Here is a 21,863-nt window from a genome sequence, read left to right as displayed (position 1 = left end):
CTGGTCACCCAAGAGTTACATGGGAGGAGACGTTTTCTAGATGCCAGGATGCTGAGAACTGACTTACCTCTGATAATTCTTCTTTATGTAATTTGGTTTCCAAGTCACATAACTGATTCTTTATTTCTGTTTGCAGAAATTCATGCAAGAGATTCAGTTTCTCCTTCACGCATTCCTAAGAGATGGATATAGGTTTAGAGGGTCCCCAAAGTCCCAAGGCACTAAAAGACTAATAATACACAGATAATTAAGCTGCCTGGTCACAGAATACTGGCTGAATAGTAGGCAATGCTGACTCAGCCTGAAAAACTGAATATTCACAAGACATGTTTGTGATGTTTCCTTAAGATCACATCACACCATCTCCAGTGATGAAAAATACAAGGATTAGAGGTGGGATAGAAACACATAACGGTGTATTAGAAAAAAAATTGTGCTTTTGAGAAGTGTGACCAGGACAAGTTACAATTCAGGACTGATAGTGTGGAACTTAGATTGGGAGTATATCAAGGAGTTACCAAGAAATAAGCAGCATATTAACACCGAACATTAAGAATAATATCTAGGTTATCCTCAAAACTATGAAAAAAAAGCCAGGGCACCTGGGTGGCTGAGTCAGTTGAGCTTCCAACTCTTGGTTTCAGCTCAGGTCATGATCTCATGGGTCATGCAATCAAGCCCCATGTCGGGCTCTACACTAAGGAGGGAATCTGCTTGAAGATTATTTTCCTCTGCACCCCCCACCCCCCCACCCCCGCGACTCTGACACACGCACCCTCTCTAAAATAAAATAAAGTCTTAAAGGGATCGTTGGGTGGCTCAGCGGTTTAGCACCTGCCTTCTGCCCAGGGCATGACCCTGGAGTCCGGGGATCGAGTCCCACATCGGGCTTTCTGCATGGAGCCTGCTTCTCCCTCTGCCTCTCTGTGTGTGTGTCTCACATGAATAAATAAATAAGAATCTTTAAAAAAAATTTAAAAAGTATTAAAAAAAAAAAAAACTATGGAAAAAAGCTGACTCCACTTAATCCTTTTATGAGCCACAAAGCATCTGTCAAAGTAACATTCCATAATAAAACTTGAGGTGGAGATTACCTTTTCTGTTAGGCTATCTCTTTCCAAATCTTTGAGCCTGCAGGAAGAAAACAGGGGAGAAAGAAAGGCTATTATGCAACTCTATTTACTGTAAGAACACCACAGTTTTAAAGAACTTTAGAAATAAATTTGACATGTGGGAGTGTTAGGGTAAAACAAAAACAACAACAAAACCCACAGTGGTTTTCTCCTACCCGTGAGCTAGAAATCCTATTATAATGCCTATAGCAGTCGTTAAGTCACTTACAATCTGAATGGGGTCTCCCCCATTGCCCATTAGGGAGCAATTTTTCTGATGGTGAGAGAATAGAGTAGATCTATAACAGGATTACTTCCAAAGGAACTGGGGAAATGGACGCAGGCCACAGAGTTGGGGTCCTCTCATTAAAAGACCTAAAGAGGTCTTCCTCCAGCTGGTCTGGCAAGACCCTGTGAAAGGCCACACCATGGGGTGGCCAGTGTTAGAAGGAATGGACCAGGGTCATAAGATGTTGAAAGGAACAGCCAGCTAACATTCTCAATGGCCAGGTGGGGGGGGGGGGGGCCAACAGCAGAAGAAATGGGGACGTAGGGGCACCAGGGCAGCTCAGTCGGTTAAGCATCCTACTCTCAATCTCAGCTCAGGTCTTGATCTCAGAGTCAAGTGTTCAAGCCCCACAAAAGGGAAGTCAGGCATCAGGTATAGTAGGGAGAGCCCACAGTCAGTGGTGATAGATTAAAAGTTGCTGGCTGGGGCAACCCTGGTGGCTCAGCGGTTTAGTGCTGTCTTCAGGCCAGGGCATGATCCTGGGGACCCGGGGTTCGAGTCCCGCGTCGGGCTCCCTGCACGGAGCCTGCTTCTCCCTCTGCCTGTGTCTCTGCCTCTCTGTCTCTCGTGAATAAATAAATCTTAAAAAAAAAAAAAAAAAAAAGTTGCCGGCTGGCATCTCACTGGAGAGCTCCTCCTTTGGAATGTTTATACCTAGTCATTCAGGAGTACAGAACCATCATGAGTTTGGCTGGAAAAGCACAGCCTGATTTGATTACTGAAGATTAGTATCTTGCCTCTTGTGGGCGGGGGGCAGGGGGAGAAGAATCAAGGAACAAGAGCAGAAGACACTGAGGAAAAAGGAAGTGAGTGGACAAGCTGTGGTTCCTCGGCTGGGTGCCAACTGTGGACAGTATGGGGAGAACAAGTCTAACCAGCTGGGTTAGCATCAGTCACTGAAGAAGTGCCCTGGGCAGGGACAGGGCCTCCAACATTTCTGGACCCTCCCACCCAGCATCCATGCAGACAACATATTCCGTTATCACTAGCCAAAAGGGCAAGAACAGAGCTCTCCCAGGCTGGTTTTTCCAAAGAGCAAACGGGAGCAGCAAAACCAGGAATGGAAGCAATGGGATTTGCTGGATTAATGTCATACAGAGGCTGCTCTGAGTACACGTGGGCCCTGCCCCTAACTTAGATCCCCACCACATCTGTAGGTACCTACTATATGCCAAGCCCTGTTCCATGTAAGAGCTGGGTAACAGGATGCAGGGACTGCCGGGCAGGGATAGTCCTGGGTGGGTCAGGAAAGGTCTTTTTGTAGTCTTTTTATAGAAAGACTGACTGCAGATCCAGTGGTAGTATATACAATAGTATACACACACGCGGACACACACACACACACACGCACACAGAGCACATGTAACCCCTTCAAAGTCATCCTACCCTTGAAGTAACTCGGGGAGAGCCAAAGGAGAATAGCTGCAGAACTCTGTATGCACAGCCAGAGGCACACATGCTGCTGCAAGAGCGTAACATCAGAATTCTCTGTCATTCTACTCATGAGACCTTGGCAAAACAGCCTCTTGATCCTGAGGTTACCTCAGGTATTAAGGACTGCTCAGCTGACCATGAAGCTCATCAAAGTACCGTTTTCACCATGCTGACAACTACATCTGGGCACAAATTCTGTCAACCTCTTCTATGAATCGGGATTATTTAGCCTGGCAGAAAGGAACACAAATCTTGACAATACCTAAAATGTCTTGCCCTGTGAAGACTGGATTGTGACCTGGCTGGCCCCACAGAGGAAGGTAAGGAGCCCAGGGCAGGCACTGAGGAACCAGAGGGTGACAGGAAGGAGACTGGTCGGTGTCCCTCCTCTGACACCCAGGCTTCCACCAGAGTCCCTCCCTTCCCTGTTAAAACTGAGGACACCGCCTCGCATCCGCTTTACATTCCAACCCAGAAATAGATGTGAGGGACTAAATACAATACGCAGAACAGCAGCCATGTTATAGAAGAGATCAAACCTTAGCTCCCTTCCAGCCTAAGATCCCAGGATTCATTTCTAGTTGCTTCCCTCACACAGTTCTGTTAGGGAAATAGAACCTATTAACAACTAAAGGATAAAACTAATACAGTTCAGACCTGAGGGCTTCTGAAGAGCAAGGGTATAAACAGCATCAGGAAGGACCGGCCCAGGGGAATGGTGTGCACAGTGGGAGTGGAGCAGGGGGGCTGCCCAAACAGGAGCACTACAGTGGGGGAGCTGGCTCAGGGTACACCCAAGAAACCCACACAAGTCAGGCTGGGTGCCAGTCTGAGGGAGGTCAATAACCTCAGGCTAAAAAATTGATTTTGTTCCCTAGTTAAACCACTGAAGGAATCATGGAGGAGGGAGGAACCCAAGACATCAGAGCCATGTTTTAGGAAAGTTAATCTGGCAAAAAATACATAATGTAGATTAGACAGGAAGAGATTATAAAATGTTAAATCACTCTAACACCCTACACTAGAAATCCTGGTCTGTAACATGACTTAGCAGCAGGAGTGGAAACCACACTAGAGAAGTTACAAAACTCCACCAACTCTGCCTTTGTAACTGGGTGCATGGCAGATGGGGTGGGGCTATCGGAGGTGCTATCTGTGGTAGGCAGGATAATGAGCCTTTCCTCCAAAAAGATGTCCATGCTCTAATCTCCCAGAACCTGTGAATATGTTGTCTTATTGGTAAAAGGGACTCTGCAGATACGATTAAGGTTATAGCCCTTGAGATGGCCAGATCATCCTGGATTAGCTAGGTGGACCCAATCTAATCACTTAAATCCTTAAGACCAGAAAAACTTCCTAGCTGCATTTCAAGAGATCTTGACTAAAGAAGGGGCAGAGAGAGCTGTGACATGAGAACTGGCTCTGACTTTAAATATGGAAGAAGTGTGCCATGAGCCAAAGGATACATTACCTCCAGAAGCCGGGCATGGTTAGAGCCAGTAAGAGAAGAGGGACCTCCATCTTATAACCACAAGGAACTGAATTCTGCCAACAATTTGAAAGAGTTAAAGAAACACTCTCCCTTAGAGCCTCCAGAAAGTGTTGGCAGGCTGCATTCTTATTTCATCCAGCGAGACCCATACCAGATTTCTGATCTGCAGAACTGTTAAAACGAATTTAGATTCTATTTAAAACACTAATATAATTTGTTATGGATGCAATTAAAACTAAGACAGTATCGGAAATTCAGAACATTTCGTTAGGGAAAAAGTTTACAGGTCATAAGTGTGATGAGTGACATTTTTTTTTTTTTAACAGTAGCCACTATTCAGTAGCTAGAAATTAAAATTGGCTCTTCTGAGATGCATCAAAACTGGAAGTAGTCCTGTCCAGCTGACAAGCCTAACTGCTCCAAGTCCTAAGCCTAGAAGAGATAAAGGCCAAGGAATGAAAGAAAGAAAGAAAGAAAGAAAGAAAGAAAGAAAGAAAGAAAGAAAGAAAAATGATTGGGGGGCAAGGGGGGAGAAATCAGGGAAGAAAGGTTCCCTGGTAGTAAACAGCATCACAAAAACCAAGAATAGAAAGGATTAAAAAGCAAGATACCAAGAGATGAAAGAGGTTAGAACATCACCTCAATCCTTGAGTAGGATGCCTGATCAAGAGTAAGACTGGATACCTGGCACAAAAGCTACGGTGGCAGCAGAAGGAACAAGTCTAGACTATTCTACATGCCAAGCAAAGATGAAGGTTGGAATGAGAAGCATGAACACACATCATCTCTACGTGGCATACACAGCTACATTAACATCCGCCTCAGTATCTATCTGCACGTTGCTACTCTAAGTTATGTTCCCCTAATGGGAATGAAATATACACCTGGGGCAGCCCAGGTGGTTCAGCGGTTTAGCACTGCCTTCAGCCCAGGGCCTTAGCCTGGAGACCCAGGATTGAGTCCCATGTCGGGCTCCCCGCATGGAGCCTGCTTCTCCCTCTGCCTGTGTCTCGGTCTCTCATGAATAAATTAAATATTTTAAAAATATGTATATACACCTGACCGTGTGATAAATCACACAGAAGGTTTTTTTTTTTTTTTTTTATTTATGATAGTCAGAGAGAGAGAGAGAGGCAGAGAGACATAGGCAGAGGGAGAAGCAGGCTCCATGCACCGGGAGCCCGACGTGGGACTCGATCCCGGGTCTCCAGGATCGCGTCCTGGGCCAAAGGCAGGCGCTAAACCGCTGCGCCACCCAGGGTTCCCATACAGAAGGTTTTATTACAGGGACTGGTCTACCACATTTACACTTATCAGCTCCTTGGTCTTCATAACGTCCAGGCAGAATAGGCAGTGCCATTCCATTTTACAGGTAAAACACCAAGTGGTTAAACAACTTAGTCCTACAGCTATGGTAGGAAGGAATTTGAACCCCAGTGGCCTGCACCTCTAGAATATTCCTGAAGGGGAGAAACAGAAAAGTCAGTTTTCCCCTCTTCAATACCCAATCAGTCGGAGCCATGGAACCAGAGCTGAGAACTTGAAACCCAGCTTAATCTAATTACAGAATGACTAGCAGTTTAAAAAAAAAAAAAGCTGTCACAATTACTAAGGCTAATCAGAGCTGTACAAAGGAGGTTGCTACAATCTGTGTGTGAATCCAGGCTTCATTTAAAGGGGAAAGCCTGGCATGTATGCCTTTCAGAGTCTACTCTACACCAAGCTACAGCTACAGTAAATAAGGCAAATAAATCACCATCAACTCCAAGGTTGCAAAGGCAGCAAGCGTGCAGGCTGCACGAGCAGAACTCAACACCTTTCCTGTTCTGGGGAAAAGGGATGGTCTTTCTGAGCACAGTCTTAAGGATGAATGGACAATAGCCAACTTAGGGAAGGGGTAGATAGAGCCCAGCATCATGCTGGCAGCTCTGCATAGTCTCAGGCCCTGAGAACCTAAAAGGTCTGTATGTCTTATGAGAAAAGCATAAGATGAGTCAGGCAAGTGGACAGGGATTTTGGACTTCAGGACTGGTGCAACAGGCAATGTATGGGGCAAGGAAACCATCGATCCAACTTTTGTAAGAGGCTCACAGCTTCCACTTACAGAAAAGACCTCAACAACAGGAGACCAGTGAGAGATTTATCACTTTGTACAAATGATGGCTTGGACAGAGTAAGAAAAAAATAAGTGGAAAAATGCAGCTTGTCCCGAAAGGCGTAATTTTTAGATTTGGGCATATTTTACTTCAAAAATAAAGACTTAATAACCCAGACACTGAAAATACTTTCTAGTATCCCTACATATTTAATAGAACTGTGTGTTAAAAAAAAAAAAAAAAAAAGATGGCATATATAGACAAGTTAGCAAAAGTGACAGAAATGCATGAGGACCAGGCCTAGTTTTGTTCCTAGAGTATTCTACTGGACTTAAGCACCTCTTGCGTTCTAAATTATACTTCTCTAATTTTCATAGATCAAGAAGTTATAGAGGCATCTGGGTGGCTCAATTGGCTAAGCATCTGCCCTCAGCTCAAATCAGGATCCCCGGGTCTTGGGGAATCAAGCCTCACATCTGGCTCCCTGCTCAGCAAGGAGCCTGCTTCTCTCCCTATCCTTCTGTTCCTCCTGCTTGTGCTGTCAAATAAGTAAGATCTTTTAAAAAGTTATTATCTCTTTTTACAAATCTAAGTTTAAGGGAGTGTTGAATGCCATGTTTATGTATTTTGTACACCGAAATTCAAAATGTGAGAAAAGAGGTTGAAAGTCCCATAAGTAGATAATTTCAATGTCCACCTGGGGCACCTAGGTGGCTCAGTGGTTGAGCATCTGCCTTCGTCTCAGGGCGGGATCCTGGGGTTCTAGGATCCAGTCCCACATGACTCCCCGCAGGGAGCCTGCTTTGCCCTCTATGTTTCTTCCTCTCTCTCTGTGTTTCTCATGAATAAATAAAATTTTTAAGAAGTTTTCAGTGTTCACCCCATGGTTTAAAGCAGGCACCCAAAACTGCACCTACAGTAGGCAATTCTAGTTCAAAGTAACATGAGACCTAGGGTTAATGGTGGATTGTAAAACTCACCTAAGAGCATTCAAATTCACCCAAACATTTGCACCGGCCCAAGAAAACCCATAAGGCAGTGGCCTGTTAAAAAACCCTAGTTGAAAGGAAAGGTTTTGGCGAGAAGTGGACATCAGCAGGAATTCCCTGCTGCCTCAGTAGTGAACTCCTACAGCACCCACTCTTAAGAACTCTTAAGGGTTAGAGACGCCTGGGTGGCTCAGCAGCTGAGCATCTGCCTTTGGCTCAGGTCGTGATCCCAGGGTCCTGGGATCAAGTCCCACATCAGGCTACCTGCATGGAGGCTGCTTCTCTCTCTGCCTGTGTCTCTGTCTGCCTCTGCCTCTCTCTCTCTCTCTCTCTCTCTCTGTCATAACAAGTGAATAAAATCTTAAAAAAAGAACTCTTAAAGGTTAAATGAGCAAACGTTAAATGCTTTATACAATTAGTGACTGGCAGAACTGAGAAAACTAGATTAGCTGATAACCATGCTAAACACGCGGGCCTTCATATTCAAGGCATACTGTCATTTCATCCAGGATCAGTTGATTTATTTTTTTTATTTATTTTTTAATTTATTTATGATAGTCAGAGAGAGAGACAGAGACAGAGACAGAGACACAAGCAGGCTCCATGCACCGGGAGCCCGATGTGGGATTCGATCCCGGGTCTCCAGGATCGTGCCCCCGGCCAAAGGGCAGGCGCCAAACCGCTGCGCCACCCAGGGATCCCCCAGGATCAGTTTAAAGCCCATGTTAAACTTAGTCCACAGGTACAGCTTGTTTATGACACTTGCCCAAGGTTAAACCAGCCAGTGGAGAGTTCTCACCATCAAAGAAGACTAGGCCCAAACATCTCTATGTTGGAGCCTAATATCACAAAGCCAGGGATTTCCATAATTCTATTTCAAGTCACATCTTGGGAGGATACAAATAGGGATTCTTTAGCAAGACACACACCCTCTGTGATTAAGAAGTGGTTTGAGCCTTAAACACCTGGTAGGGAGCCCCGAATAACCCCCCCACACACACACACACACACACACACACTCCAATTCCAAAAGCCCAAAAGACTGGCCTGGCACACCCACAGGAACCAAGCACAGGGAAATAGGGAAATGTCAACACCAGCTCACAAATCTGGTTGAAGCATTCAGCGCCTGGTCAAGGTTCCAGTGACTAGTGTTCCAAGGAGTGCCAGTTTTCAGGAGTGAAATTAGCGCCCTGCACAAGCAAGGGCCCAGTGTTCTTGCCCCTGACTCACCTGCATAGAATTGCTACAGCCAGTCCCGACATTAACTGCTGTGCAACATTAACTGCTGTGCAACGTACGTAAACACACACCCGCGGCCACTGGCATGGGGCACACACACACATGCATACACCTGCGGCCACCAGCATAGGGGGCACATGCAAACACTGCAGCCACCCGCATGGGGGGGCACACATGCACACACCTGTGGCCACTGGCATGGGGCACACACACACACCAGCGGCCACTGGCTTTGCACACGTGCACACGCACAAACACACGAAACTGCAGCCAGTCCTCCCTAGCAAGGCTTCCTTGATGCCCACAGCTCAGAGGCACAGATTTACTAGAAAAGACCATTCAGCCTTCATGCCGCCCGAGCCCTGGTCCTGCACTGCATGGTGAGAGTTCCTTCCAGAATGCGACTTCCCCAGCAGTCGGAGATGGAGGAAGCCCCCCAAGGAAGTCGGGGGTCGCAAACCTGAGCCGGCCGCGCCCGGGCCCCGAGCGGCGACGTCTGTCTCTGGAGGCCGCCATCGGGATGCGCTGCGTGGAGTGCCAAGGGGACCCCCCCCCAAATGCCCCCAGGGACCAGACTAGCCCGACCCTCCAAGCGGACCGGGCACCGGAAGTGGAGGCCGAAGTGCCCGGGCCGAGGGGTGTCCTGAGGCCGCGGGGCTGCCCACTTCCTGCGCGACCAGACTGGAGGCAGGAGCCAGGCCCGTGGCTCCTCCAGGCAGGGGATCCCTGAGGAGAACCCAAAGCTCGCTCTACTTTGAGATCAGAAGTGACCCCAAGTTTCTAGTCACCAGGGAACTGTGAGGGGCCTCGGCCCATTTTGGCGCCAAACGGCCAGGGGTGCGCGCGACCGGAAGTGCCACCCTGCCCGCGCCAACCGCCGCCGCGCCGTCCCGCGCATGCGCGCCCGCCTGTCAGCAGCAGCCACGGGCTACCAGAGGGGAAGAAGCCTCCCCCACCCCCAACGCCGTGCCACTTCTCCACCCCACCCCTCTCCCCCGCCGGGCTTCACAGACCCCCACAGCACCTACCGCCTACGGACATCATCGGGCAGTGAGAGGGCTCGGGAGGCCAGCGTGGGCACCCGGGCCGGGGCGGTGCGGGCAGGCATCTTGGAAACTGCAGCAGAGACAGCCGCGGCAGCAGAGGCAGCCCTGGCTTTTCGCGCGGAAACCGATGGGGAGGGGCGGCGAGCGGAGGCGGCGTGTACCATCTCGGCCCGGGCGTGGGGGGGAAGGCGGGACGTACCATAGGGAGAGAGGCCATACCATGTGCGGGCAGATAGAGTGGAATAGGTCGTGCACGGGGGCTGCGCATGCGCGAGATGGGCGCACACCCCCGCGTGGAGTTGTGGGCTCGTCCAAGCTCCGCGGTTTGCTGGGAGCCTTTCCTGAGAGGTTCATTCATTCATTCATTCTGCCTACGGTGCTATGCATAAAACAGCGAACATCCCCGCAGGGCTCCTGCATTTGAGCTCTTGGGATTCTAACTTAGGACTTGAACTCCACCCCACCTATAAGCTCACTATAGGGACCTTGGACCCGTAACTTGGACCCAGTCTCCATCTCATCTTTAAAAGGTGCCAATCGCAGAAAATCTTGAGGATGCGCAAACTATGCAGCTAGCATCAGGGATCTCCCAGTGTGGTGAGGCCCGGGCCACTTCCACAGCCTGTGTGTTTAAAAAAAAAAAAAAAAAAAAATCACCAGAACGTGGGGGAAAGGATAGTCTCTTCAACAAATGATGTTGGGAAAACTGGGTATCCACGTTCAAAAAGTAAAGTTGGATCCTTACCTTACACCATATAAAAATTAATTCAAAATGGGTTTAAGACCTAAACATAGACTTGAAAGCATTGAATTCTTAGAAGAAAAAGCGGGGGGGGGGGGACAGGGAACCCCTTCACAACGTTGGATTTAGCAAGGACTTATTGAATAGGACAGGAAAGCACAAGCAATGGAAGCTAAAATAGATGGGACTACATCAAACTTAATTTATGCACAGCAAAGGAGGCAACAAAGTGAAAAGACAGGGACGCCTGGGTGGCTCAGGGGTTGAGCATCTGCCTTCGGCTCAGGGCGTGATTTCGGGATCCAGGATGGAGTCCCACATCAGGCTCCCTGCATGGAGCCTGCTTCTCCCTCTGCCTAGGTCTCTGTTCCTCTCTCTGTGTCTGTCATGACTGAATAAATAAAATCTTTAAAAAACAAAAACAAAGTGAAAAAACAACCTGCAGAATGGGGGAAAAAATTGCAGACCGTGTATCTGTTAAGTTGTTAATATCCAGAACGAAGAGCTACAACTCAAAGATGACAACCTGGTTTTTAAAATGGGCAAAAGATTTGGGACCCCTGGGTGGCCCAGTGGTTGAGCGTCTCCCTTTGGCCCAGGGCATGATCCTGGGGTCTGGGAATCGAGCCCCACATCAGGCTCCCTGCATGGAGCCTGCTTATCCCTCTGCCTGTGTCTCTGCCTCTCTCTCTCTCTCTCATGAATAAATAAAATCTTTTTTAAAGATGGGCAAAAGGGGGCAGCCCCGGTGGCGCAGCGGTTTAGCGCCACCTGCAGCCCAGGGCGTGATCCTGATAGACCCTGGATCGCGTCCCATGTCAGGCTCTTTGCATGGTGCCTGCTTCTCGCTCTGCCTGTGTCTCTGCCCCTCTCTCTCTCTCTCTCTCGAATAAATAAATAAAATCTTTAAAAAAAAAAAAACTTTCTTCCTTTTTTAAAATAAAATGGGCAAAAAAAAAAAATAAAATAAAATAAAATAAAATAAAATGGGCAAAAGATTTGAATAAACCGTCGCTAAAAATACACAAATGACCAACAGGCATATGAAAAGACACCCAACATCACTAATCAGGGAAATGCAAATCAAAACCACAACGATATGTCACTTCATGCCCATTAGAGTGGCCACTATCAAAAAATTATGTATGTATTCAAACACAAGGGGGAGGGGCAGCCCTAGTGGCTCGGTGGTTTGGCGCCGCCTTCAGCCCAGGGTGTGATCCTGGAGACCCTGGATTAGTCCTGTCAGACTCTCTGCATCGTGCCTGCTTCTCCCTCTGCCTGTGTCTGTCTGTGTCTCTGCCTCTCTCTCTCCCCCCCCCCTTCCCATCTCTGATAAAAAATCTTTATAAATAAATAAATAAATAAATAAATAAATAAATAAATAAATAAAATTGGAATCACCATATGATCCAGTAATCCCACTTCCATGTATATATTCAAAAGAATTAAAGGCAGGATCTCAGAGATATTTGCATACCCTTCTTCATTGCAGCATTATTCATAGTCCTCAAGAAGTGAAAGCAATCCAAATGCCTTTGGAAAAGCTAAGGGTGAAGAAAATGTGGTATATACATACAATGGATTATTCAGCTTTAAAAAAGGAAATCCTGCCCTTTGTGACAACCTGCAAGAACCTTGAGGTCATTATGATAAGTGAAGTAAGCCAGTCACAAAAAGACAAATACTACATAATTCCACTTATTTGAAGTATCTAAAGTAGCCAAACTCTCAGAAGGAAAAAGAACAAGGAGCACCTGGCTGGCTCAGTCAGTAGAGCAGATGGCTCTTGATGTTGGGGGAGTTTAGGCCCCACGTTGGATGGAGAGGTTACTTAAATAGGTAAGAATAGACACCAGACCTGCAGAAGGGAAAAAACCATGGTGGTGAGCAGGTCTGGTGAGGGGGAAAAAGGGAAGTAGTTCAGTGGAAACAAATTGTTTTACAAGATGAAAAAAGTTTCAGAGATCTGCTGCACAACTGTGTGCATGCAGTAAACACTACTGTATACTTAAAAATAGTTAAGATGGTAGAGGTTATATATATATATTTTTTTTTTTTACAATAAAAAATAAACCATTGGGGCAGCCCGGGGGGCTCAGCGGTTTAGCGCCGCCTTCAGCCCAGGGCCTGATCCTGGAGACCTGGGATCGAGTCCCATATCAGGCTCTCTGCATGGAGCCTGCTTCTCCCTCTGCCTGTGTCTCTGCCTCTGTCTCTCTCTCTCTCTCTCTGTGTGTGTCTCTCTCCCATTAATAAATTAAATGTTTAAAAATAAATAAATAAACCATTAATAGAAGGCTGAGGGATCCCTGGGTGGCTCAGCGGTTTGGCGCCTGCCTTTGGCCTACGGCGAGATGCTGGAGACCTGGGATCGAGTCCCATGTCAGGCTCCCGGCATAGAGCCTGCTTCTCCCTCTGCCTGTGTCTCTGCCTCTCTGTGTGTGTCTTTCATGAATGAATAAATAAAGAAAATCTTAAAAAAAAAAAAAATAGATGCTGAGTTTTTAAAAATTTACCTGCCACAACAACAACAAAAACCCCAGAACGGTTACACATCGTGGTACGTTTTTACATTTTTTGTATTACAGAATTTACAAGTGAATTCATAAACACAAACTATGTTCCCCCAACAGCTGGTGGGGAGAGGTCAGCCTGGCCAGAAGTGGACCTCAGATTGTTTGCAACGGGTTACCCATACACGAAAAGATCCAAGAAGACTGGATTAATAAGACTAAAATTGATGGCTGTTGATATATTTATTCAGCTCTTACATACTATACTAATTTCAGAGGAATCCTGAACGATTAAGGAAGGAATCAGGACCCTATTTCCCAGGACCTGGGATATTTGTTGCAAAGGAATCTGGCTCAGAGGCTGCTTACCCAAGATCAGACACTAAGCAGCAAGGACCAGGAATCTAAGGGTGCAAAAGAGTGATCCCCAACTGGTTGGTCAGTTGTCAGGCCCCCCCTGGAGGCCCAGGGGCAGCACTGGGGGAAGTAGATTATAAAGAGTAAGAGCAGAAAGGGTGTGGTAGATAGACCATGTCACCAGGGAGAGGCTCACACCCTGTAGACCGGCCAAGGAGCCAGTATCTGGGCCCCTAACACTTTAAGACAGGGGTGCTCACAGGACAGGGGAGAGAGGGGAGATAGACTATAATTCTTTGTCAGGGGCCTCAGCTCACAGGAGAGCAACTACATTTATGACAGCTCCATCTCTGGTGATTCTCTTTGTAATTGCTTTACTAAGGGATGATTCAACCATTTTGATACATGGGACAAGGGCTCAGGGACAAAGATTTGCCCAAGGAACACAGATGCCTTCTGAGTACCTCCAGAGTGACTGGCTGGACCACTGGAGACCCCTCTCCCACCTAAAAATGGCCTTATCCCTTGAGAGAAATTATTGGAACTTCCAGAAGAAACCAGTTTCAGCTCTTGCTGGTATTAACTCCGCCTCTACCTCTCAGTCTCCAAAGTAGTGTTCATAAACACCTTGAGAGAGAGATTTATCGGGCCTGAGCTCCTGCTTTCGAGGCCACATTCCAGCCCTGAGCTGAAGGGCCACACTCCAGAAGCCAGGAGAGCCTACGTGTCGGCCACCCAAGGTCAGGGCAGCCCAGAGAGCCAGGGCTGGTGGGGAGATGGCCACATGCCTTGAGCCATTGTCAATCAGAAGGCCAGAGCTGAGTCACCTCACATGCTAGTGAATTAGTCACAGCCACTGAGCTCTCGCCTGGTGCCAGGTCCAGCAAAAGCCTCAGGCAGTGGCAGCAATACTCCAGTCTACAAAGGGGACACTTTGCCACTCACCCCAGACAGGAGCCAGGCAGGAACACCAACAGGGTAGGACTCTCAAGCTCACGCTCTATTGTTTTCTTGTTCTCTCTCTCTCTCTCTCTCTCTCCTCAAGTGGCCAGGAATCAGGAATCAGATCTGGGGTGTCCAGATCTACCTGGAGTGTCCTGGGCAGACCCACTTGCTTCTTACAGGACCCTTGATTAGGGAGATGGCTCTCTGTTTGAGATCACAGGAGGCTTGCTACCAAGCCCAGCAGGTTTTTCTTTCAGATAGCCCTCAAATTAGTTTGCCAATCTGCCCCTCCAAGGACACCACCCAACCTAGGTCATCCTTACCTTTCTCCCAGATGACCCGCCCAGCCTCCTTCCTCGGCTGCCATTCAGGCCTCTCACCACTTATTCAGCTACCCAATCCTGTAGCAGAATCCATCTGATCAGATCACCTCCTCCCTAACCCATTGAATGCACCTGAATGGCTCCTCAGTGCTCTCAGACTAAACCCAATCCTTATGCACTTAGCCCTACCCACATCAGCTGTTGCCATCACTCCTTTGCTTGTCCTCATAGAACCACATCCTGGGCATTCCCAGCCTTTTACCACTGAAGGCAAGTACCTAGCACCTCCCAGAGGGCCCCCAAGGTTCTTGGCCTTTTGGTATTCATCCCCAGATGGGGTCATCCCCACTTGGAACCAGGGCCAAAGGAATATAATAGAAGTGAAAGTGCAGGACTTCTGAAGAGAAGTCATAAAAGACATTGCAGTGCCACTTTGTTTTTGTGGGGGAAGCCAACAGCCATATCCTGAGGATACTCAAGGAGCCCTGTGGTGAGGCCCAGGGCAAGAGGAACTAATTTGCCAGTCATGTGAGTGAGCCACTTCGGAAGCAGCTCCTCCAGCCCCAGCCAAGCTTTCTGACAACTGTAGCCTTAGCCAGTACATGACTGTAATGTATGTGAGACCTCAAGCTAGAATCCCTCACTTTATCACTTTGCTGCTCTTCAATTCCCCACTCATGGAAACCATGAGGGATAATATATGGGAGTTATGGGGTACCTGAGTGGCTCAGTAAGTTGAACATCTGACTTCAGGTCATAGTCTCAGGGTCCTGGGATGGAGCCCTGTGTCTGGATCCCCACTCAGCAGGGAGTCTGCTTGTCCCTCTCCATCTCTTTCTGCCCCTCCTACACCCATGCTCCAACTCTCAAATAATAAAAAATCTTAAAAAAAAAAAAAAAAGAGGAAGAAGAAGGGGTGCCTGGGTGGCTCAGTCAGTTAAACATCTGCTTCAGCATAGTTCATGATCCCAGGATCCTGGGTTCAAGTCCTGTATTGGATTCCATGCTCAGCAGGGAGCCTGCTTTTCCCTCTCCTCCCTGCTCCTGCTCTCTGTCACTATCTCAGTCTCTAAAATAAATAAGAATAAGATCTTTTTAAAAATTAAAAAAAAAAAACTCATGGAACACCTACATAGGTGAGGATGCTTGTTCCTCCTCCCACCTTAAGCTCAGGATCCTAGGATCAAGCCCTGCATTGGGTTCCTTGCTTGGCAAGGAGCCTACTTCTCTCTCTCCCTGCTCCCCTTGTTGTGCATGGGCGTGTTCTCTCTCTCTCAAATAAAAATTCACCCATACACATGTGCAAAATGAAAAGTGGACACAGCTATTCACTAAACTTTGTAGCAAAAGACTGGAAAGAACCTAGTTCTCCATCAGGGAGATTTAGCTAAAGAAATTGCATTCCATTCACATAATGACAGGTCTCACAGTAACAAAAAAACAAAAGGATATTTTTTCCATGTAATACCTTAGAAGTTTATTTTTAATTGCTAATAGGAAACCAAGATGTAGAACAGAATGCATAATGTGATATGGCTTATATGGAAAAAAAAAAAGAGGGGGAGAATTCTGGGTATTTACATGTTTATACATAAAACTTTGGGAAAGAAACAAGAAATGGTTAACTTCCTGGAGATAAGGAATGTTAACTAGCAGAGTAGGAGCTTTGGGCAGGAAAAGGAGTTTTTCTGAAGATTTTCTTGCCTTTTTGGAATGCTGGAGCATGTGGTTATTTATGTCAAACCAAAACAACTGGCAGAGCAGCAAGGAAAGCCTAGTCTTTTCAATAAATGATGCTGGGACCATTGTATATATGGAAGAAGATAAACCTTGATCCCTACCTCACACCATATACAAATCTCAATTCCTGATGTCTTTCACATTTAAATGTAAAGCAAAGTCAAGAAAGCTTTTAAAATAAAACCTACAACATCTTTGTGACTTTAGGATAAGCAATTGTTTCTTTAACAAGACATAAAGCACATAAAGCATAAAGGAAAATGTTAGGCTGTACCAAGATGATTTTTTTCACTCATCAAAAGATACCGCTAAAAGACAAGCCATGGATATATGTCCACTGACTGACCAAGGGCTCATATCTACAATACACATAGAATGCCCTCAAATAAAGAATTGTCTGTCTCTTTAAGTGGACAAGAGTTGAACAGACACTTCACAAAAGAGGATATCCAAATGGCCAAGACTCATGAAAAGCTGTTCAACATTAGTCATCAGGGAAATGCAAAGTGAAACCTCAATGCAATATCAGCTTACACGCGTGCGCATGCGCACACACACACCAGGATAGCTAAAATGAAAAAAGAAAAATTTGCAAGTGTTAGAAGAGAGAGAAAAGAAAAAAATTTGCCAACCGTTATCAAGATCAGAACACTCCTAGAGAAGTCCAAAATGGTATGGCCATTTTGGTAAATGATTTGGCAATGTCTACCAAAGCTAAACATGCCCTTACCCTATGATCCAGTAATTCTACTCCTGGAATGAGTGCCTCTCTCCACCAAAGGATATGTACAAAAATATTCACAGCAGCTTTATTCACAATAGCCAAAAACTGAAGACTGTGTCAACGTCTAACAACAACAAAACAGTTATGTATTCATTAAATGGAATGCTAAACGTGGGGGTCATGAGCTTTTTCTGGGAAGGGTCAGATAATTATTTTAGGACATGTGGGCCATACTCTCCATCACAACTGTGAGTTGCAGAGTGAGAACAGCCATAGACAATTATATAACTGTGTAGGCACAGCTATGTTCCAATAAACCTTTATAAGTAGACACTGAAATTTGATCATTTCCTATTTTCACGGGTCACAAAATATTGTTCTTTACCTCCCCCTAACAATTAAGAATTCTAAAAACCTTCTTAGCTCCTAGTTCCTACAAAAGCAGGCAGGGAGGTAAATTTGGCTTGCCAACTGTAGTTTACAGAGCCCTGCTGTTCAGTATGGAGAATAAACACGCTATAACTCTAGGCAAAAATACAGACAAATCTCAAAAACATTATGCCACATCAAAGAAGCCAGGCATAGAGGAGGACCTACCACATGATTCTGTTTATGTAAATCACCAGAATACTTCTCCCCACTTCTCTAATCCACTTCAAGCTTGGGCTTCCTGGTTTCCTTCCTCTCTTCTCTTCCTAGATCCTTAAATCTTGTCTTGCCTCCCTCAGCTCACTCCAGCCTTCTTTGGCCTGAGTCCTGTGGCCACCACCCATTGTAACCACCAGGCCCTAAAGGAAAACACTGGGCAGAGCCTGAGGAATCACCCACCTCCTGGCACATGAAGTAAAAACACACAGCATCTGCACTCCGGAACCGTAAAGAAAATCTTCCTCACCACACTGAGCAGGAATGAGGAGTGGGCCTGCCCTGGCCATTAAATCAGAGGAACTTCACGTGAAGCACCTCCTTCCCGGAAACGACCACTAATTAACCACAACGGCCTCTCCAAAGGCAATCACTAAGTTATTAAAACTACCTGGCAAAGAGGTGTGACCAGACAGCCTCTAATCAAGGCATTGGGGGTGCCCCCAGAAGTTGCCTCACACTCCCAACACTGGCCTAAGAGTCCTGAACCAGCTGATCAGATGGAAGGAAACAGAAGGGCACATACTGTGCCTCAACCTGAGCACTTCTGACATTTGGGGCCAAATAATCCTCTGTCTGGGATCCCTGGGTGGCTCAGCGGTTTAGTGCCTGCCTTTGGCCCAGGGCGCAATCCTGGAGTTCCGGGATTGAGTCCTGCGTGGGGCTCCCAGCGTGGAGCCTGCTTCGCTCTCCTCCTGTGTCTCTGCCTCTCTCTCTCTGTCTATCATAAATAAATAAATCTTAAAAATTATTTTAAAAAATAATAATAATCCTCTGTCATGGGAGACTTTCCTGTGCACTATGAGATGATCAGCAGCATCCCTGACCTCTACCCACCAGATGCCAATAGCACCTCCACCCTCAGGTGAGGAAACTGGAAATGTCTCCAGACTTTGCCAAATGTCCCCCAAGGGTGTGCAATCACCCTGGATGAGAATGATTTCCACGTGGAAATGACAAAGCAATGGCCTTGTCCAAGCCATATTTCCTTTGGGCAGTATCTTACAGCCCAAAATCAGCCCCAAGCCAGCATTCTGAAAATTCCAAGTCATGGATGGGTTACATCAGGAGCAACACAGAGCAAAAATGCAGTCCCGGACCCTGGCATCAGAATCTTCCAGCCCTGGTCAGGCCCAGGAAGTAGTATTTTTCACAAGCTCTCCCCACTTGTGAAAGTTTAAGAAGCATTTCCCCCAGCTTTACTGAGGTATAATTAACAATTAAAAACTGCATGTATTTAAAGTGTACAACATGAGGATTTGATATACGTATATCTTGTGAAATGATTACCACAATCCAGCTCATTTTTTTTTTTTTCACAATCCAGCTCATTAACACGCCCAGTACCTCACTTAGTTCTCATTTTTTGTGTGGGTAGAATGAGGACACTAGTGTCTTAGCAAATTCCAACTAAACAATACAGTATTAACTACAATTACCATTCCATAATTATATCCTCAGAACTTCATCTTATTCATCTTATTTTTTATTTTATTTTTTTATCTTATTTTTTAAAAGTCATCTTAGAACTTAATCTTATTCATCTTATTTTTTTAAGTGATGACATCGTCATTTTTAAAAATTTATTTATTTATAAGAGGCACAGAGAGAGAAGCAGGCTCCCTGCGGGGAGCCTGATGCGGGACTCCATCCCGGGACCCCAGGATCATGACCAGAGCCAAAAGCACTCAACCACTGAGCCACCCAAGTGGCCCCTCACCTTATTTTTTAAAGACACATTTATTTATTTATTTATTTATTTATTTATTTATTTATTTATTTACTTACTTATTTACTTATTCATTCATTCATTCATTCATTCATACATTCATTCATTCATTTGAGAGAGAGATTGGTGGAGAGGGGCAGAGGGAAAGTCTTAAGCAGGCTCCATACTCAGCTCAGAGCCCAACACAGGGCTTGAGCTCAAGATCCTGTGATCACAACCTGAGCTGACACGAGGAGTCAGGCCCTTAACCAGCTGTGCCACCCAGGTGCCCCAGAACTTATTCATCTTGTAACTGAAAGTCTATACCCTTTGGCCAACATCTCCCCATTTCCCCTATTCCTCAGCCCCTAGAAACCACCATTCATTTTGTGCTTCTGTGAATCCCATTTTTTTAGTTTCCACAAATAAACAAAATCATATGGTATTTGTCTGTGTCTGGCTTATTTAACTTAGCATTGTGTCATCCAGTTTCATCCATATTGTTGCAAATGGCAGGATTCCCTTCTATTGCTGAATAATATTCTATTGTGAATATGTATGTGTGCATCTCTCTCTCACACACATTTTATGTTATATATATGTGATTTATAAGCATATATGTAATACATATATGTAATATATATACAAACATGTATATATCTCACATTTTCTTTATTCATTCATCCTTTGATGAACCCCTACCTTGGCTACTGTGAATAATGCTACAATGAACATGGGAGCATCAATATCTCTTCAAGATACTGATTTTTTTTTAAGTAGGCTCCACACTCAGTGTGGATCCCAACGCCCGGCTTGAACTCACAACCCTGAGATCAAGACCTAAGCTGAGATCAAGAGTCAGGACTGAGCCACTCAGGCTCCCCCAAGGTACTGATTTCATTTCCCTTGGATATATACCCAGAGCTAGGATTGTTAGATCATATGGTATTTCTATTTTTAATCTTATAAGGAAACTGGGTACTGTTTTCCATGATGGAAACTTCCTAACATTGTAATATATATTTATTTTTATGAACTGTCTCCCCTACTTTTTTTTTGTCTCCCCTACTTAAACAGCAGGATCTCTGAGGGTAGGAAGCAAACAAAGCACTCAGTATGTATTTTGAGAAGTTGGGTTTCTTTTTTAATAATCTTATTGAAGGAAAATTTACATCCACAAAATTTTTACTCATTAAGTATAAGTCACTGGTTTTTAGTAAATTTGCCACGTTGTTCAACTATCATCACAATACACACGATTTTAAAATATTTTCATCACCCCAGTAATGGCCCTCATGCTTGTTTACAGTTAATCCCTATTCCTACCTCTAGCCCCAGGCAACCACTAACCTACATTGTCTTATGGACAATGGAATCATATTATATGGGATCTTTCGTGTCTGGCTTCTTTCACGTAGCATAATTACCTTGAGTTTCATCCATGCTATTGTGTGTATCAGTACATATGCAACATATTCCTCTTTTTATTGATGAGTCATACTCCATTGTATGGATGTACCACATTTTGTTTATCCATTCACCAGCTGATGGACATTCCAGTGGTTTCCACTTTGGGGCTATTAGAAAAATGCTGTAATGAACATTCACATACAAGTCTTTGTGCAGACATAGGTTTTCATTTCTCCTGGGTAGATACCTGGAGTCAAACTGCTGGGTCATATGCTAAGTTTACATTTGCCTTTGTAAGAAACCATCAAACTGTTTTCCAAAGTGGCAGTACCATTTTACATTTGAGGTTGGAATTATTAACATAATCATTTTACAAATGAAAAAAAACAGGTGAGATTTGTCAGGTGACTTGCCCAAAGTCTACCTGGGTTGTTGATTATTGGATTTGAGACTCAAGTCAGGTTTTTCTGACTTTCTAGTTAGCGCCTTTAACACTTACACCACAGTCACCACTAAAAATGAATCATCCAACCAACTTTATTTCCGTTTTATGACAGATTTGATTTTTCCAGACAAGACATTCAGGGAAAGGTAGTGAACATCAGACGTTTGAATTTTAGGAAAGTACATTTGCTTTGTAGACAAATGAGAAAAAAGAGCCAGGATGTGAAGATGGGAAGATGGACTAGAAATCCTTTGAAGGGATCCCTGGGTGGCGCAGCGGTTTAGCGCCTGCCTTTGGCCCAGGGCGTGATCCTGGAGACCCAGGATCGAATCCCATGTCGGGCTCCTGGAGCATGGAGCCTGCTTCTCCCTCTGCCTGTGTCTCTGCCTCTCTCTCTCTGTGTGACTATCATAAAAAAAAAAAAAAGAAAGAAAAGAAATCCTTTGAAAACAATGGATCCAGTCAACAGTTGTCCATGGATGACCAAACCATTAGGAATAGTTGGATGGGGGCAGCCCCGGTGGCTTAGCGGTTTAGCACCGCCTTCCACCAGGGGCCTGATCCTGGAGACCCAGGATCCAGTCCCACCTCGGGCTCCCAGCATGGAG

General features: G+C 45.6%; 1 protein-coding gene across 4 annotated transcripts in view; it reads right to left on the bottom strand.

The window, feature by feature from the left end:
- DNMT1 (DNA methyltransferase 1) overlaps window positions 1–9,850 on the bottom strand; it is a 52,044-nt gene extending 42,194 nt beyond the window's left edge. For 2 of the 4 annotated variants that reach the window (XM_049097572.1, XM_035702761.2), the window contains exons 1-3: window positions 9,683–9,850; window positions 1,095–1,131; window positions 68–175 (exon numbers count right to left, since the gene is read on the bottom strand). In XM_049097572.1, coding sequence (XP_048953529.1) covers window positions 68–175; window positions 1,095–1,131; window positions 9,683–9,762 — 225 coding nt within the window. In that variant the 5' untranslated portion in view covers window positions 9,763–9,850. Of the gene's footprint in view, window positions 1–67; window positions 176–1,094; window positions 1,132–9,114; window positions 9,556–9,682 lie in introns of those variants that run through there. The other 2 variants (XM_049097573.1, XM_049097574.1) reach the window with 1 other exon arrangement.
- Window positions 9,851–21,863: the final 12,013 nt, after the last annotated feature.

This window comes from Canis lupus, chromosome 20 (genome assembly GCF_003254725.2).
Source record: "Canis lupus dingo isolate Sandy chromosome 20, ASM325472v2, whole genome shotgun sequence".
Classification (NCBI taxonomy): domain Eukaryota; kingdom Metazoa; phylum Chordata; class Mammalia; order Carnivora; family Canidae; genus Canis; species Canis lupus.
Note: the sequence above shows the minus strand (reverse complement) of the source record. Positions and strands in the feature narration are given on the sequence as shown.